The sequence below is a fragment of the Centrocercus urophasianus genome, unplaced genomic scaffold (genome assembly GCF_019232065.1).
Source record: "Centrocercus urophasianus isolate 14NV4802_14NV808 unplaced genomic scaffold, USGS_Curo_1.0 seq_38, whole genome shotgun sequence".
NCBI classification, from domain to species: domain Eukaryota; kingdom Metazoa; phylum Chordata; class Aves; order Galliformes; family Phasianidae; genus Centrocercus; species Centrocercus urophasianus.
Genome location: NW_024884955.1, coordinates 5,447,620 through 5,467,639, shown reverse-complemented (window position 1 = coordinate 5,467,639; position 20,020 = coordinate 5,447,620). Strand labels below are relative to the sequence as shown.

The 20,020-nt window shown below is 44.4% G+C and overlaps 1 protein-coding gene across 1 annotated transcript in view; it reads right to left on the bottom strand.

The window, feature by feature from the left end:
* The window catches only part of STK4 (serine/threonine kinase 4), a 39,990-nt gene that overhangs the window by 4,200 nt on the left and 15,770 nt on the right, over positions 1-20,020 (bottom strand). Inside the window, exon 10 of the mRNA XM_042832443.1 lies at positions 14,858-15,015. Within this exon, the coding sequence (XP_042688377.1) occupies positions 14,858-15,015 (158 nt within the window). The remainder of the gene's footprint in view (positions 1-14,857; positions 15,016-20,020) is intronic.

Sequence of the window (20,020 nt, the reverse complement as noted above, 5' to 3'; positions counted from 1 at the left end):
TGCTGCGTGGCCTTGCCTCATAAACCAGCCCTGTAGACACACTTTCTCCTGGAAATGAAGTTTTTAAAGGCTGGCATATCTGTCTCTGTAGGGTTAGGCTTCAGGGATAGCAACATTATTCTCCAAACGAAGTGCCAGGAGCAAAATAAGAAGAGGACAAGGACAGAGCATTCTGCGATGCCCAGGGTGAAGTCTCAGAGCTAACAAGCTGCAATTAGAGCTGGGCTCAGCCCCAGGGCTCAGCCCCATCCCCTCCTCACTCCTCAGCAATTCCTCTGTGGTAAAGAGCCCAAATGCCTTTGTCAGAGCTATCTATTTTCATCCGCCGTGATCAAACAGCCATGACAACCTTTTAAAGGAAGGAACTGCATTTCAAACGTAAAGGCTGATATCAAACACTTGTTCTAAGGTTAGTGTCTTACAATGAAGTGTATCTCACAACAGGGAGAGGGGGTAGAGCAGGGACAGTGTTCGAGCAAGGTCCCATTGCTAATTGTTAACTATCTGATTAACAGCTTTCTTTCTATGCAAGGTTGTGAGGCACAATTTTTTCTTTCAAGTAACAGATCCACAAGCTACCACTGACATCCCTCGCAAGCAGTTCAGATAATCACTGATAACAAATCACTGCACAGTGCTCACCTCAGCAAACTGCCTCCCCGAGTCACCATCCTTTCAAATCAGCATTTAAAAAAAAAGAAAAAAATCATAAAACAACCCATCCCCAGCATTTGTTACAATCCAGGCAAGTGTGGCTGCAACACGATATTCTGCTGAATGCAACTGAACCTGAGCAAAAGGGGAACACGTGAAGGCTCTCTGCAGGGATGTCAGACCCTTTACCTGCAGCAGGGCAGCAGCACGGCCAGCTTGGGGCCCAGCATAGCAGTATGGTCCCCATATGTGGGCACTGTTGCCTTGGGACAGCCCAAACGACTGCCATAAATACAGTGCTGCCCAGCAGTCCCACCTCAGCTCCCATTCCTAGTGCTCCTCTTGCAAAAAAAGACTGCCAAGAACATCCATTTGCTGCATGAATTATAAGCATCTGACAGAAAAGCCATTTCCCAGCAGCTGTAACACTCTTCTCTCCCACTATAACATTCCAATGGAGAACAAACTCCTGCCACCTCTCCACTGGGCTCACAGGAACCCTGAGCACTGCCCTCCTGCAGCTTTTCTCTTTCCTTTGGCGACGCTGCATCAGATCCCAAGATTTAGTGCAAAGCCTTTTCTTTGCATCTCCCCCACTGTGCACAACACCTCGGCTTGTTTTCCAAACACTCTCTTAAAATTCCTGAAGCTGGTGCCCAACCTGAACCCATCCATCACAGAGAGGGGCTGCACTTATCCTATCACCTCGCAGATCTGCAGACGGATGCTGCCTCCTGGAGCACTCCCAGAATATAAATGCCAGTGGTGAGATGGGGTTATTTCCTCACGGTGAAAACATTTGAGCAGCCCTGCAGAATTACCACCACCAGCTGTGGGTTGTTTAGGAAGCGAACACCAGCTACCAGCCTGCCTTCAACCCCAACATTCCAGTTGGCATCCACTGGAGCTTGATGTCATCTTAGAAGTTTTTAAATAGCCCTTTAAAAAAGTGGCTTGAGCGATTCTCACTTCATAAGGGCCAGTGGGAGTTTGAAGACTGAAATACAGAAATAATGAAACTGCAGCTTCCCACGCCACACAGGGAAAAGACATCAGCTAGATGGGAACTAAAGAAAAAAAATAATTCTTGCTTGAGCATAGCTTTTGTTGTTCTCCCTCCCCTTTCTGCCTGGTTTTACACTGCTGTTTAACAATTCTTGACTGCACACCCAGAGATCAAAGCCCCTAAACAGACTCAAAGCATCTCGAATCGTGTTAGCAAGGAGCACAACACTCTGCATTCAGGCAGGCAACGCTGAGCATGGCTTCAGAAGGGTGTCCATCCAAAAGAAGTTATCCAAGCCATGCTAAATAGTCAATGCCAAAAAGGGGTTTGCAGCTAGAGATGATGAAAATCGCCACTACTGTCATAACAAACCTCAGAATTAATATAAACTTTCAGATTAAAATGGGTTTTATGGAAACGGCACATGGACATGCAGACATGTGGAACCTGCTGAGACCATGGAGTATCTAAGGATGTTTGCCAGCTCCCGGGTGCCACAGGAATCAGGTGTCAGCAGGGTTCTGATTTTCAGAGGAATGTGGAAGTAAAGGCTACATGTAAAGGGCCAGACACTCCAAAATCAGACAAGATTCCTCCAAGAACAGCAGTCACCCAGATAACACTAAACCACCTGAGAGCCGCTCCAACTACGTAGTGAAATCATTATGGGCAAGGAGCAGGAAGGAAAAAGGCACAGAACAGACAGGTTAAAGGAACAACAGCAGCAATGCTATCAGGATGTTTCCCTTCCAATAAATCCTTCCAATAAATCCTAGGGCAATGCTTACGTTTCGCTGTCACACCCGGCGACTCCAACTGACGCACATCCACCTCAACTTTCCAACTCTTCTTTTATCACCTCCTCGAGCAGAGTTTTATTTTAGGGCTGCAGACACTCACTGGGTGCTACGTGCAACTATTTGTGGCAGCACCTCGGAGCGCAGTGCTGTGTGTGAGAGCAGCCCAGGAGCTGGGGAGAAGCTGTCACAGATCACAGCCCATGGACACGAGCTCTCATGGCTGTAAGAACTCAGGTTATTCTGGAATTAGCCTTCTGCAACCTGAAAGGCTGTTCAAGTGCTGTATCAATTAAGTGCTCACACCAAATACACCCAGAGGAAGCAGATCACAGAATAGTGCCATGCACGTTTTTTTTTAAAGCCAGAAAAAAAAGCATTCAATTTCTCAGGCCAAAATTAAATGAAGAGGGTGATTTCTCATGCTAAGCAGTGCTCTGGAGTCTAGGTCCTGAAAATGGTGATATGAATTGGTGTTGGAATAGCATGCCATTTTCCCTCAGCGTTTTTCCTGAAATGCTGGCTCAGTCCCATTTGGCGTCCTTTCAATCACTGATCTAAAAATTAAGTGCCTTGTTCTCATTTATGTTCCCAGCGTTAGAAGGCCTCGATGGAACGTACGAGCAGGCGTTAACCACTTATTCACCATAACTGTGTGCCCAACGCAAGGGACACAGGGATCTAAGAACCTGCAGGCACTCCCTGCCCACTTCTCCTCCTGACTGCCAGGTCCCCACAGCCTCATACATCTGTCAGTCTGTAGCTGTGCCACGGAAGGGCTTCAGTAAATCAGAACCCCAGCACCAACACAAATATTAATTACCTTGATTCTCCCCCCTTTTTGGCATGAGAAGTTTCATACCGTTATGAAAGCAAAGGATGAAATGCATTCATTGTGGGATTTCATGCAAGATTAAAAACACAGATATTAATCTTTCAAAGGATTTGAAAAATAAGTCTCAGCAGCACAAGCTTCTGCTTTTAATGCATCTTAATTATTTAGCAAAACACATCATGGGCTGCAAGCATCCAGCACGAGTTAAACAGACTGCAGCCAGAACTTCTAAAAGAAAGGGACTGCAGTGAGATGCAGTGAGTGCACATCTGGAGACAGTCGTTTCAGATCACCCACACTCTTATGGGGAGAAGAGATGACTCCACACAAGACAGATGACCCCAACTTTCAAGCAGATCAACACACGCTTCAGAGGCCAAGTCAACCTAAGTCAGTGCAAGGCAAGTAGCTACAGCAGTAACATGGCAACGTGCCTTTTTGGGGAGGACAGGCAGACACTAATGCACTCAGCATTCAATCCTAGCTGAAGTGAAAAGAAGTATTTTAGGAGAAATGTACTGGAGAAGACCCAGCCCTTCTCAGCTGGTGTGCTCAGGACAGCTGTATCTCACTTCTGCAGTGGTGGAGTTTTAAGGCTCCTGGAAGTGAAACATATTCCTGGTACAACACCGGTAAGGATCCCAGCTATCTGACATGCAGCTCTGCTGATATGACTGCAATAAAGGTGCCTGATCCCTATGCACATGGAGTTACTGGAAGCCACTGCCACTCTGGCCCACCCCCTGCCAGGCAGGGCTAGCTCTGAACTGGGAACTTCTGCAGGACCTCCTTCCAGCCCAGCAGCTCGCTTAGCAAGGCTGCTAAAGCAATCACAGGACAGTTATGGGCTTCTGGGCAACTGTCTGAGCTCCAGCACTACCTCACAGCAGCAGCTCCTTCACTCTGGCTCTGAAGCAGAAGCTGCCTCCAGCTCAGGATCTGTCTCTTCTGCAGCAAGCTCTCTCTTTCTTCAGGCTTTATTTATATCCACATGGTTTGATCCCGCTGGTTCAGCAAGGACCTTGCTCCAGCACGTTTGCCAACTCTGTCACTGCTATTGAAAAGAGAAATAGATACACTTCAGATACACATCTGCTCCTTCATCACCCATGAGGCATCTTTCCTCTGCTGCTGCCCTTCTCCAGTCTGCAGCTCTGCCCTGTTTCCTTGAAGCCTGCAGAGCCAGGGGGAGCTTTGCTGTTGGCAGGGTGTCAGAAAACTCCTAATACAATTTTCAGAGGACTACAGCACACACAGACCTCACTGGCAGCTCAGGCTCTGCAGACGTGCAGGCACAGAGCGGCATCCCCAGGGCAGAGATGGTCCAGCTGTGAGAGCATCACGCTGCACATCAGCAGTGCTGGCATCCCAGAGCTGCTCACAGCCAAGAGCTGCACCTTATCCTTCCTTACTGCAATCCCTAAAAGGCTCTAGAAGTGTCACTGCCAGCACATCCATACAGCATCTATGTAGTGTTATTAGCCTTAGTAATGTACAGAAATCGTATTCAGGGAAAAAAAAAAACAAAACAACATCCAAAGGAATCCTCATTGATATGACTGGCCAGAAAAAAAAGGTTTGGTTTTGTTTTGTTTTGCATTTTAATCTTCTGAGGTCCAAGATTAAATTCCCTTGTATTCTAGTTTTATTATCAATAAATTATTAAATAATTATTCACTTCCCAAACCATCCCAAGTACTATAAATACTTAACCTAAACAAAGGGAATAACAAATTGTTTCGCTGCTGCTCTGCAGTAGGAAACTTCAGGAGGTCCAAACCTTAAGAACCTTCAGAGACTTAGAAAGTGGCTGAGTAATCCTATAACCACAAAGACAGGTTATCTCACCGATTTTATTTCAGTAACTGAATTACAAACCAAGCTAAAAGGTCAGCCTGTCTGGACAAGGAGGGAAAAAAAAACAGCAAAAAAGGAGCATCGCTTGCTTATAAAATACACTTGCTGACCAGAGATTGGAGTAAGAAAAAACACAGCAGGTCCAACCCCCCTCTAAGTGATTATGCTTTAATTTCCTTAAGTAAGAGTACGCAAATACCTCTGGACATGGTAAAATAAATCATTTCACTGAAGATCCTGCTAGCTGTACAAATCAACTGTGAAGTGCACAGCTGGCCAAGTTGCCTCCCTCTCCCCTTTCTTTTTAAGAAAGGCAATCTGTCAGAAAATGCTGATTCCTTTAAAATGAATACACATCTCCAGAAACGTGAGGCAAGCTCTGCCTGGAAGGGTACGTGTGTCTGCAACAGATCTCTCTCTCAGTCAAATTCACTCTTTGTTTAGGAACTCCTATGGGCTCTTGACTCACTCACTTATTAAAAATCAATGTATTTCTTCAAGATCACTTATCCTGAGTGCAGCAGAAGGCCTGCAGGAGCAGCAGAAACACCACAAGTCCGAAGGATTCCTTCATACCACACGGCTCCATCCCAGAGCACACCACCACCAGCAGCCACGAGCAGTAACCACCACCTGGCGTTGCTCAGAAGGGGAATCCTGCCTGCGTTGCACCGCAGACGGAGCGTTTTGCTACTGGAAGACAAAGATGCTGAAAGACATTCAGAACCACTCAGTGAGAGTTACTGGGGAAAATAAAGGTAAGGCACAAGAAGAAGGCAAGTGTATCCTCAACCTGAAATTCTCTGCTTTTCCAGGAAGACTGAAGCTGGCTTAGTGAGATACAGCACGTTAAGACACTGCATTGGCATTAGCAACTTATCTGAATGCATCAACACTGCAGTCCCTAAGGCACAGCAACAGCTTAGGACAAGCAGCTTCATCTTCTGAGACTGAGACTAACTCATCCCTGTCAAAATCTCTACTCAATTAACGTTTTTAATTTCACTCTTAGTCCTTCCTCATCTATTTCCTGCCCCAGGACTGCTTCTCAGCAGGGCTGGCCTGCAGCAGGGCCACAGAGCTTCCCAATGCCATGTGCCCTACAGCAAGTGACAGAGCAGCACTGCCACTCTCTGCCTCTCCTCCGCCACGGGGAAGGAAATGTCATCTGGCAATGTGAACGCGAGGAAGGCGGCAGGAGAATTCAGCATTTTGTGCAGAAAGACTGGGGATTTCAAGGGCGTTTTGAAAATGAATAGCTGCACGACCCCAGGAGAGGCTGCAGGCTTTGAAAACAAGGGCATATGTTTGGTATTTCAGAGACAAATATTTTTGCAGAACGGCCCTCTGGTGAATGAGCCATCTCCTTAAAATCCTTGTCACACAAACCCGCATGCTGTGCCATGCGAGCTTTTCTCAAGTGTTTGCTATGACTTAGGCATCTATTTATAATGACACCGTGTGAAGGCGAGCTGCAGAACAAGGAATTAAGCGCTCTATTTCTCAGTAATATTCCTTTCAGACTGTGTGCACGCTAAGTGACTCTTCCTCCCTCCTTCTTGAAGAGCAAAGCTTGGGATCACCTTCAGTGCAGCACAGACAAGCAGGGCAAAGCTCCCAGCATGCCCACAGCTCACTGCAAACTCCATCACTCTGTTTGCTGGAGATGCCTCAAAGGTGACAAAACTCCCACTGCAAAGTCCTCTGCTGAGGTAAACCGGAGACACCCAGCAGTTCCAGGCACCACACGCCAGCAGTGAGCATCATCTGATTCTTCCACAGGATTTACTCCTATACGCACAGAGGCAGAAGGCAGGTCCAGAAGTCAGAGCTGACTTTGCTGCTGCACAGAACACAGCTGCAGGTGGTGCTCTGGGTGAGGATCTGGGAAGCACACATGGCTGGAGGCAGGCTGTCCTCATCCTTCTGTCCACAGACTCCATCTTCCAAGGTGATCCCAAGCAGCTCTACTGTGCTCCTGATGATGAGCCACCAAGAGGAGCCCTCCTTGCTGAAGACAACCAGAGCAAACCTGCCTTTTTTAGTGGTGTTCACTTTCTTGAACATTCATGCTGACAGATGAGCTGCAAGAAGATTTTAGAAGCACTTCCAATCGATCTCATCCGAGCTGCAATGCTCTTCAAAGGAGACACTGTGCCAAGAACACACCCAGGCTTGAAAACAGGTCTCGGGGCACAACAAGGCTGGAACAGGTTTTCCAAAGAACTCAGTATGTTGTGAGATTTTTCCAACGTCACACCTTTAATTATTAATTCCTCTTCTCTTCCTCCCAGTGCAGCAATGCACGCTGCAGCCTGACTGCCAGCACACAGCACTGAGACAAACCAGCACTCACACTGCCTGCCCGGAACACAGCTGGGCACTTCAGTCATCCACACAACTTTCAGTCAGCATCTCAGTCAGGAAAGGACAGCCAGGATGCTGCATTTACAACCCTAAATACTTTTGTAAGAAGTTGATTTCAGGCTGCATTACTTCTGTCTCCATTAAGGGCTGCAGCCTCAGCAATGCAATGCAAACAGCAGCGACTCACTTTACTTCCCACTCACTGCAAGTTTTGTTTAAAAGCCTTATGTCACAGAAGGCATGCTACAGACAAAAACACAGGAAAAATGAAATTCTGACAGCGAGTCGTAGCTGTAAGTGCTTTGCAATCAATGTCAGTACACACCAAAGTGAAAGCAGGTGGTGAACAATGACCCTGTTATAAAATGGAAGAGGACAGAAAGCTGTTCTCTTCTACAGCAGATAGAAAATACAAGTCACTGCACTCTTCTTCCCATTTCAAGTACTGCTAACGAACTATAAAGCCAAACGTGTGCCTTCTGATCTTAATACAAAGGGAACTGAGAAAGGTTTATGAAACCTACGTGGTACAGAGCTTGCTGTAAATCACAGCAGTGCTTGGAAGCAGCCATAAATTCAGGAGGTTTGTAGCAAGGCTGAGAGTGCCTCCTCCATGCAAACACTACGAAAGATTCAAGACCACTTAAAGATGAAAAGAGAAGATAAGCAAGCTGTTTCCAGGCTTATTTTTTAAATAACTGTATGTTTGATTAGGAGGTAACAAAATAAACCATTTTTCCTTAATAAAGATGTCAATGGTTAAAGTATTTGTTGGGAAGAACATGCCAGCAAGGTAACACTTGAGTGAAGAACAAACAATTAGCTGAGCTTTAAAAAATTTTGGCAGATGGCTGAAGGAAAAAAAGAGGAAATCCATTTAAGGGACATCAATGCTACAAATCAAGGCAGGTGACATTTAAAACTGTTGAATAAAACATCACAAAAAGCTGTCTCTTTGTATAAATCATACTTCACAGCAGAAATTACATCCAGGCAATATACTTCCAGATCTTACTCAATTAGCAGGATACACGGCTGGGGTACACTTTTGGAAGTGAGTTTTCTATTCTGGATTGCCTTCTTTTGTCAGAAAAGAACTTTTTTCTGGAGTCTTTTGAAGTGATGATCTGAATGCTCTCCAAGCCTTACTTTAGAGTCAGCAGAGAGCAAACAAATAAGTACCTTTCAGTTTGTTTGCATCCCAGCCAGCAATCTGCCGTAGGTCTGGCAAACACGGACAGGAATACCTATCAGCCATCCCAGATCTGGCTTTCCCTCTCAAACTGATCCAAATTCTAGTAAATAAATTCACTTTAGGATTGAAGTAAGACATTTTGAATCAATGGGTGCTTGAGAAGTAACTGGGAAAAGGGGAGCTCACAGCACACAAAGGGGAGAAACTCTTGAACAGAAAATTCTGAAGGTTCGCTGAGTGTTAGGTCAACAGCCTTAGAAAATGATACAATAAAAAACAATTCTTTAATTCTTTTTAACAATTCTTTTGGCTTTAACCAAACTTCCCTTTCATTCTACACAAAACCATATACATTTAAGCTAATTTTTGGTACAACCAACCCTCATTTGTCACGCACGGGTTAGAGAAACTTGCTTCCTTAGAAAATAAGGAGTGTATCACAAGATTCACAGATCAATAGCAGTTGAGATTAGTTGCTTCTCAATGAACTTCTGAATGACCTGCAGATCTGCATGCTCTGAAGGATTTTTTGTTAGTGGACAGACTTTCTGGAGCCTCAGCAACCAGCTCAGATTATTCACTTGAGTAATTTGGGTGGGGGAAAACAAAAAGATTAGTGCACAGACACCTAAACCGAGCTGCTTAAAAGACAGTGGTAAGTAAGAAGGAGATAAAGCCTGCTGGATCGTCTTAGAGGCAGGAAACATTACAAACTGATAAAGTCACCCAACAGCAGTTCACTCATACAACAAAAGTTCTTTCCTTCCAGCATTTGCCTCACCCACAAATCCTCAGCATCCCTTTCTCCTATTGCTAAAAGAGACCCAAGGACCAGCTTCAATGAAACAAGGACCAATTACTGAGTCTGCTGTTGTTTTCAAAGCCTGCAACTGTACATAAAATAGTCCCAAGTTTTTAATCAGTTGAGAAAGGACAGACAGCAGGCAGCGTGGCCATAAAGCACCAACATAAGATGGCTAATAAATGCTATCCAAATGAACGTTCAGAGAAACCACAGGCATTGAATGTTCCAGGTATTGGTAGACAACAAGCTGTTCACAAGACAAATGACATCTTCACAGACAGAATACAATAAATTAGAGCCTTTGGTCATTGTAAAGCAGAACGTGTTTACTGTTATTGATAAACAATAAATCACCTGCCCCCTAGCAGTTCCTCCCTATAAATCACTTCCAAAGGAAGAAACAGATGGCTGCAGCACGCAGCCACTCAGCACAGAGCTGGGAGAGGAAGCACAGCACCCAGCAGCTGCACGTCAAACTGGCCTCCTGCAGCTGCAGAGCAGAAGCAGCAGGGCGATGCATGAGCCCCAGCTCTGAGTTCTCAGCAGCAACTCATAGCAGGGCTGAGCAGAGCACAGAGCTTGGTTCACAGCAGCTGCTGCACCTCTCTGGCTTATGACTGCAGCCCACACTGAGCCATCGTGGCCAGCATCCTTCCTGCTGCACCATCCCTGATGTGCAGATGGAGATCCTGATCTGCAGGCATCTCTAGGCTGGTAACAGTCTGACCAATACGTCACGATCCTTCTGTGATTTGATTTGCTTTTGAAAGAATTACACTTCCTATACACTTTTCTGTAAGAATCACATGCTCTTGCCGACTCAGCATTAAGTCATTCCTCTAAACTGGAAGGAAAGGTTTTTCCTTAGTAGGGCTGTGAGCAACGTGATCCACAGAGAGGTGCTCCTGTCTGTAGCAGAGGAGTTGGAAATAGATGATCTTAAAGGCCCCTTCCAACCCAAACCATCCTATGACCCTATGATTGATTCTATGACTGTATCACCAACCAACAGCCTGATGCGCAATGGAACAAGCTGAAGAACACTTATGAGACACTAGTATGCTTTTCTGCTGGTAAAGACCAGTTTCTGTCTTTTTATCATTGTTTCCAATGTACTGTTTCATGTTAACCAGAAGGGCAGAAATGAGGATGTTGTTAAAAAACAGCGTATACCATGTAAGAGCAGTGTAATGGCACACTATCTCAATACACAGAAAAATTTAAGTTTTCTTTATTACTTTAGCAAATAGAATTATTTCCTCATTTAGGAAGAGGATGCTTTCATTTGTTATACTTGTAAGAAGATGTAAGCAATAGCTCTGCCTAGAACCAGCTTAAACAGAGACACAAAAATCATAGTCTTCTATCAGGTAAATAGAAATAGATGTAACGCCTTCCAAATCTAAAGCCTACAAAATTACATAGAAGAGGCTGTAGTTGGGACACCAGCTCTTGCAGTGCAGATAATACCAGAGCTCCAAGAGGTGTGAATACATCTCTAGAAAATGTACTTTACTAAAAAAAAAAAAAAAAAAAAAAAAGAAAAGAGTTACACTTCCTTGACAGCTTCCCAGACAGTTACCCCAAAAGAGTAATGCTTTGTGTCTGAGCAAAGCACAACCCCAAATGTGAAAGGCGTTTATTGTTCACCCTCTGGTGTCCACAGCTCCACATTCCCAGCTCAGCCTCCTGCTCCAGGCAGCCCCTGGCAGGGGCACCTGCACCAGGGCAGCTCTTGACAGACTGCCTTACAGGCTGCACCCATAACACAGGTGATGGAATCATAAAGCCTTGGAGCAAGGGATGGGGCATCCACAACTTCCTTGGGCAACCTGTTCCAGCGCATCACCACCCTCTGTGTGAAAAAATTCCTCCTAATATTTAACCTGAACCTCCCGTCTCAGTTTAAAACCAATTCCCCATGTCCTATCACTATCCACCCTCATGAACACCCATTTCCCCTCCTCTTTATATGCTCCCTTCAAGAAGTCACATCTGGATGACAGCACTGAGGACTGATGGGGCACTCACTGCTGCTTATTCTCCCCAGTGAAATTGGGATCATTAAATGGAACCAAAAAGGTTTCAGGATTGTCACAGGTCCCATAAAACATGAATGGCTGTAACCATAACTTCCTAATGAAACAGACTTCCAACAAAGTGATTGGTGCTATAGTGCCTGAATGATCCATAAGAACCTGCTACAGCAGGGTTGAACAGAAGGAGGGTCTTTTGAGCAGGTCAATATTAGAATGAATGGTAATAATAATAGTAAATGATCCCCCTTTAGTCACAAGTGACACTGCAATACTGGTCTGCTCAGAGCAGTTAAAACTAGGAATAAATAACCCTTCAGAAGTGGTTAGGAGTAGGAAACAGCACACAATTAATTCTGCTGCACTGTGGTACCACTGAAAGATTAGAATGGAAAAAAACCTGTGTGACACTGTCTAAACAAATCTTGGAGCATTATTAATTTATAATACATGTGACTAATGTGCCCTGGCAAAATGAAATTCAACAACAAAAATGCTGAGGTGTGACTATGGCAGTTTGCAATTGCACGCACAACGCAGCCTGCCCATCAGCAGCCCACCCTGCAGCACCTTCAGACTGGAGCTTATTCCTGTGCTCCTTCTCACAGCAGGAAGTCCTGCCCATCAACAGAGCTTTTGTCCATGGTAAAAATCATGATGTTTTCAAAAACATTTCTTGCAATCAAGCAGGGCTAAAATCTTTAGAGATCCTTGTTGATCCCTGAGTGGGGAGAAGCAATAACAACACCGGGCATCAGCTCATCCCCAATTTCAACCTCAGAAATCTGAGGCTGCAGAGACACCTGGCTGATGCCAACTTAGAGGAAAAGCAGGGCATGGTTAGAGCACCATATTTTGGGGTAACACAGTTCATCACCTTTCAGAACAGGACCTTTGGGTTTTCTGCTGTACAGCACACGGGGCTTGATCCAACCCTTATCTAACATGACGTTGCCTTGTGATATAAATAGCTTCTTATTTGCCTGCTTCAGAGCAACAATTTTAGTCAAAAGGTCAAATGGTTTTATCACAATGGAAAACAGAAAAATCTTCAGCAATTTGATATTGTCCATTTTTTCCTTTTTTCTTTTTTTTTTTTTTTAAGACCAGAGACCCCAGGTGTCACTCATAGAGGAAGGAGGGGAACTCAGAACAAAAGACAAGGCGTATTTGTCTAGGCTGCAGCAGCACAAAGCAGTAATATTTCAATTGTTTCCTGAGGCTCTGGAGGCACTCGTACACACTGAGCACCTCACTGATCTCATCTGCTTGGAATCCTGCAAACTCTCTACACAATGCACAAACCTATTTTCCTTGGCAGTGCAGAAATAAGTTACAGCTGCAGCCAAGTCCAGGACAGATGTACCTGAAGCACCTAATGACTGTATTGCTTCTTATTCTACAAAGCTTATTCCATTGATGCTTTCAATTACTAAGTGTTAATAAACATGATTTTTACCCACCGCTAGCCATCACACAGATCCCTTTTAGCCAAACAGGAGAAATTGCTCAGTTTTAAGTCTTGAATGAGGTTCCACCATGGGGTCATCACTTCCACAGCCCAGAGAAGGACCATTTAAACCCTGTGTGTATTAAATAAGGTTGTTTTCAAGTGTTTCTCCTTCCACAAAAAAAGGAAGCAATGAGGTGTGAAGGCAGCTCCATTACAAGATCTGCATGCAGGACAGGCCAGCACGTTCATAGTCAAACCAGAGAAATACACACAGCTGCCTACAAATCATGACATGAAGGTGACCCAAGGCCTGATTTATTCCTACAGTTTATGGTTTGCTTTTATTGCTCACAGCACACTGGTAATCTATGCACGTGGCAATACTTCAGCACTAATGGAAATGAGTAAACAAGGTCATATTTGTGTCAAACAGCTGCTTTGCACATCCTATAGCCTGCACCTACAGCTCACTGGGTGCTGGGTAGAGCATATCCTTCTTGCTGGAAACAAGGGCAACTGCTGAATATCACCCAAATTAGAAAGACAAAACAGTCGCAGCACATTTTCCCTTGAGCCATATCTTCTGCAGACCACAAAAAAATTTTAAGACTCTGTCTTTCCTGGGAAATGCCACACATCAAAAAATTATTGTTTATCATGAAATTAAGTTACAGAATGTAAAGTTAATGAGACATACCGGGCACCTCGCTAGACCGGAATCGCGCGCTCGGCCCCTGCCATACACAGGCTGACAAGGCAGCTTGCAGGTTATTTTTGCAAAGCATGTCCACGCAGTCAGTTTGAGCCTTCAGGCTATGCGTGACGTAGAGCAAAGGACTACAGAGAAAGAGTGCAGCAGGTCCCCTCTGCCAGCTGCTCTTCCCAGTCTAATAACAAAACCAGAGATGCAGCAGCAAGAACTACAGAACATACATAACAACAACAGCCTGCCCATCTGTACAACCAGAACGAAGGGCTCCTGCTGCTGCTCAAGGCACAAAGTGAAGCATCTCCTCTGCTGCCTGGCGTCGTGACGAGCAGAGGAGTTTGCCTCCTGCACAGCTTTCTAAAGGTGGAGTGAAGCTCACCAAGGGCTGAGTGCAGCGTGACAACCTGAATCACAGGAGGTAGCAGCACGGCTGTGAGGGTGTGCAATGCACACAGAGCAAGGAGGGCTTGCACTGAAGCATTGCTGAAAGGAAACGCGGTGTGGGGAGTGGTGCTCAGCAGAGCACGTTTCTTCTGGCATTTTAGCTCACATCAGAATGCTTCCCTCATAAAGCTTATAAATAATGCAACACAGAACTTTCTTCTGACTTCTGAAAACTTCCTGAAAATCTATGGTACGAGTGATCAGAATGAAACTGCAGATTTGTAAGAAAAAAGAAGATGAGCTTGACGTTCACGTCGTAACCCAAAATCTACCACTGAAGCTTGAGAAAAGCATGGAAATTCAATGGTTGTTACACTGTGGCTGCATTTGTTTGTTTGTTTGTCAAACACTCTGCATTCAGGATTTACATTTTCCAACTACCATCCTGAATCCTATTTTTCTACTTTATTTTAAATGAAGAGGAATGAAGGCATCAAAGTTTCTACCTGAATGTCTTCAGGCTTTTCTTTTTCCTGTTCGTTGTTCAGCAAGAAAAGTAAACAGATAATGGCTGATTACGATAACTGAGAAATACCTATAGAAAATGAATTTTTCAAAATGACCCACCCAAATGCACTGGCAATTACAAACTGCTCAGGTTTCCCATTAGTCTGTCAAAACAAGAAATAACATTACAGAAGCTCTCACTAAAATTCTTAAAGATTGTCACATTGATTGAATTTCATAGTATAGACTTACAAACTCGTAGTCTCCATCCTGTGGTACTTTCCAATCAGATGAGCTTTTTGTCTGGCCAGATACATTCTTCCCAAAGCTATTGACTTGATTCTCCTTTGCTTTCTGCTCAAAATATTCCAGGAATGATGGTCTGGCTGGCTGCATTGTTTCATCCCTCCCTGGAAATAGCAAAAAAAAAGCACAGTAGTTTTAAAAATATACTTTCAGTTATGCTGCCTTGTATGGCACCCAAAAGCGAGTTCATTTTTTTAGCACACACTAAATCACACAGTATTGCTGAAGTACTATTTTTCAGCAGCTGTTCAGATAGAAAGCTATTCTGAACCATCCAGAAATGCAGAAGGGAAGCTCAAGGTCCACCACACACGTGATGACAGCGCTGGAACCTTGGGCCCTACAGCTGCAATCTGTCCCTCAAACCATGCCACCAGGTAACCAAGCTCTGCACACTGAATGCTGCAAGGAAGCTGCCACCTACTGCTGCAGTTCAACATCCCAGCCAAGCTGCAGGCTGCAAATACTCACATGCCCAAACTGAACAGCATTATTTTCCAAGAACCAACCCACATTTATATCTATGAATGGAGCAGTACAAAAGCAAGCCTTGCCACATCTGCCTCACAAACAGGTCCCAGTATGTCTTGGGTAGGAGAAGTTAAGTTCTAGATTTCTTGGGTAGAAAGTATTCGTTAATTTGATAAGTAGCTTTCTTTTTAGATACAGTCAGTATCAAGTTAATTGTCCTGCTTCGTTGGTTTTGCTTTTGTTTTTTTAAAGTTAATTCCCCTGCACTTACTGGATTATTTGAACAAGCCATGCATATAAATTAACTGTCCAAGTTCAGACCACGTTCAAGAAACTTGGGTCAGTAACAAATAGGTAAGAAAACAAAGGGAAACAGAACAGTCTCAGTAAATGCCTGAATACACTTTTTTGGAAGAGCAGCCTCCCAAACACCGTAACAGGGAAATGCATTCACCCACAGGGCAGCACAGCAGACAGCCATGAGCACAACGTCCCAGCACGAGGTTCACTTTGCTCTAGCCTTTCTAAATCATCCTTTAGAACAAGCAGAAGCAACAAAAGGAAGAAGACTGCTGACCATTAAGAGCAATGAACCTGCACAATTGTAGTCCCACTGGGTAACCAGGGATGTCATACAGTTGATCAGATCATGGATACGAGCACTTCTCCCACTTCCTCCAGCCTTCATACAATCTGAACCCTTATTCCTATCGCCTCAGTACACCATTACATCAAATGAGCCTAGCAAGCCATCAAGCAACATGCACCAAACATGCAGTTAAAACTACTCAGAACTTAATGCCATTATGCTCCTCTTCACAATAAAACGCCTCATAAAAACCCGTGAGCATGTGAGGTGTGACAATACCAAGTGTTTTTGTTGCAGTAAAATGTTGTTCTTAGGAGAATAGGTCCACCTATTTAAAACTTATTTTTAGCCAATGCAGAAACCGTGACTTTCAGAAAGCAGGACTGGGGGTCTGAGGACCAGAGTTAACAGAAGCAGGCAGCAGAACTGCCGAGCACGTGCACAACTCCAGACTGTGAGAACAGGTTCACTGCCAGATGCCATTCAGTTGAAGTAAACCCCATCTGCCTGGCAGGCACCCAACCAGCTCTTCAGAATCCCAGAAGTACACAGAGAAAACAGAGCCGTCCTTGGAACGGCTCGCTGGGTCTGCACAGAGCACACCAGGGTGTGCAGACAGGACTGTCACAAAAGAGGTGCCAGGCTGCAAGCGACTCAGCACTGCCTTCCTCTCAAAAAAAAATATTACCTCCTCCGGAAATCCATTAAGATTTAATCACAGAATATCACTCCTGAGCATAAAATTGCCATTCAGTGATCCAGAACTCCCCTGGCAAGATGTCTGAGCCTCAGACAAGCGTACCAATTCCTTGTTCAGCCATTGAATACTTAGCAAGTTATTTGTCTGCAGACATGCTAAAGGGAACACATCTCACCTATCCCTAACATTAATTCCCCTTTAAAAATAAAAACAGAAAACCCACACCCAACAAAAAATAACTTGTGCAGGACTAGATCAAGAAAGACGTCTTCAGACAGAGACTGCGTGAAGGTCAGTCACGAAATGTCTGCGAAGGAGAGAACAGATTTGCTATTGGGAATAATTACTGAAATACAATAGCAATCCAATTACAGCTAAGTGATAAAACATTTATTTAGAGCTAAGTAAATACACCACTTGCATCCCAGCAGCCCAGCCAGCATAAAGCAGGGGTTAGTCAATGCTATAGCCAATCGTGGCAGTGTTTAGCACTGACAAAGCTCATCAAAATAATTGAATTCCTAATGACCCAGGCTAATCCATACACAGCTTACCAAGTGCCAGCTTAGGTCTCAAATTTAATTTGGGTTTCCTAGATGAAAAAGCCATCTACATTAAGCCTGCACTGCACACTTACAAAACAACTATTAGCACAGGAGAATCTGAAAGCAAATACCCCACACAAGTGACTTTGGATTAGACAGTTTCTTTACGACTGTTGTTTCATACCACAAAATAACTGTGTGACTTAATCACTCTCAGTTCCCCACGTTCATGTTTTACCCATAGCTGCAATATTTGTGTCGGGATGGGGACAAGAGGTGATGGCCTCAAGTTGCACCAGGGGAGGTTCAGCTTGGATATCAGGAAAGATTTCTTCTCAGAAAGAGAGGTGATGGGTCAGGCTGCCCATGGAGTGGGAGGGTCAGCATCCCTGGAGGTGCTCCAGAGCCACGGAGATGTGGTACAGGTTGGGGTTGCACTTGGTGATCTTAGAGGTCTTTTCCATCCCTAATGATTCCATGAATTATTGCAAGGCGCATCTGAAAATAAGTTTTATTTACTAAAACTTCTGCTTTCACACTGATATGAAACAGGCAAAGAAGGAAGAAAACAAAGCAGCAGTGGCAGTTTATAATCCTGAGAGGACCACAGGTTTTTGGCCTCATCAGTGCAAAGCAACCAAGGGGACACAGCAGAAGGGTGCAGCAACAACGGGCTGGAAGTTGGGATGGAGGGGAACAGCTGTGAGTTTGCTCAGCCCAGACCAGGCAGGAGAAGCCCAGTGAGGCCTCCTAAAGCCCTGCAGGAGCCGGAGAGGCCTTCCTGTCATCCAAGCAGTGCCATCTTTTCAAAGATGAGCCACCAGGCAGCCGAAGACAAAACTCCATTGCCGCTATTTGCAGGATCAGCTGCTGCCAAGATGACATTGCACTAAGCACGTCTGTGCCAAAAAGCATTTCAGTTTCCATGTTTGTAAGGTTAGACTAAAATACAAATAATTGACAGAAAGTGAGATCACAGCTGTGGCAGAAAAGCACCTTTTACTAGAAGGTCATCCTGCAGTGACAAGAAAGGCTTCTCTGGGCATTTATTTCGAAAGCTGAGGAGTAGCGTATAAGGTTGTGCTGCGAGAGCTCTCTGGAGCCATTAGCAGCCTGCCATCAAGATGTGCAGTCATCTTTTAGGAGCTGTATTAATTACACAAATGGAACACCACAGCTCTGCTGGAAACAGTCCAGCCGACTGCAGAACTGCAGGTTTGGGCTGGGCACACAGAGCGCCCGGCACTCATACAGCCACGCTGAGATCAGCCCTACAGTAAAGGACAGAAGCCTTACACACACCATAAAGCCTTCCTTGCACCAGTGTTACCTGGTATCAACTCGTATTTAGATAATACCAGAAAAACATCAGCCCAGATAAGCCAAAAGATGACAAAGGTTGCGTGCAGCACACAGACCTCTCACACTGAGCAAGAGCGGACAAAGGAGGCACTGGTGCTTCCATACGGTGCTGAAGGGAATGTGAAATGATAAAGAAGAAATAGCACAGCCAATTAAATCAGCACAAGATCTAGCGTGTCCTCCGAGAGCAAGGAGTGCCAGTGCAACCAGATCGTTCGGTATCATCCAGCCCCAGAAATGAAAGTACTCATTTCGTTGATTTTGTCAAATTAGCTCTCACAATTGAAAAATAACAGAAACTCATGAGCTTCAAAGGAAACCTTCAAAAGGAAAGTAGATTTATAAGTCCTTCTATCTGACTGAAGGAGCTTGCTGTGAATGAAACTTGCAATGAAACTATAATTTCTGCTTTTCTGTAAGGTTTCTTCTCTACTCAATTTGACAGCAGAAGAATCCTCGTTTTGTTACTCTTCACAGAGATACCTATCACCAGCTGGAGTAAATTCCAGAATCAAACAGCCTACCACGAGACAGAACCCTAACCTCAGGAACATATTCACTCTTTACTCAAGGCACTTAGGTTAATATGCATTAATTAAAATACCTATTCTTGAAGCCACAGTGAGAGATTTATCCCTTCTCTCACAGAAATGGAAGCAGCCCAGTGACTGGGAGCAGCCAGGAGATCCCACCACAAACATGGTTTGAACTACTGTTGGATCGAGCTAGATTTTAAGAACCAGCACTCCTAACAGTTTCATAAGGGGAACATTCATCTATAAGGAAGGTAATTTAAATCAACAACCATGAAGTGATGAATTACTACATTAGCAATATCAAACTAAAATCAGATACTTGGTACATGAACACGTATTTGTCAAGATTCCAGGAAGCTGCAATCTTTAGACAACTGAAACAAGACAACTGTTGTCAGCTTTGGAAGATACCTGTATTTTAACAGGATGTCAGGAGCAATGAGATCAAACGTTTTAAACCAACTCACTGACACTAAGGAAAGTACAACCAACTCCTTGAAAAAAGCTCAGAAAGATGCTTTTACAATAAAACAATTTGTAATTCTTCAACTGCAAAGAACGAATTACATTCTTTCATATAACAAATTATACTCTTGAATTTGAGAGTACATGGGTTTCTTCTTTCTTTACATGATGTTAGCAAGCTCCCACAGGCTGACAAGTCATCTCGGAGTTGGACTCAATGACCCTTATGGGTTCTTTCCAGCTGAGGATATTCTATGATTCTATGAGTCCTGTGAGCACGAGCTCAGAACCGAGCTCTGCACAGCCACAGGGAGCACCGCTCTTGTTAACGCTAAAGAAAGCAAAACTACAGCTGTCTTTTGTCATACTTAAGGCCACAGAGTCCCCTGGGAGAAACTGCTGTCATGTACACAACTACACAGACCCTTTCACTGAGGGATC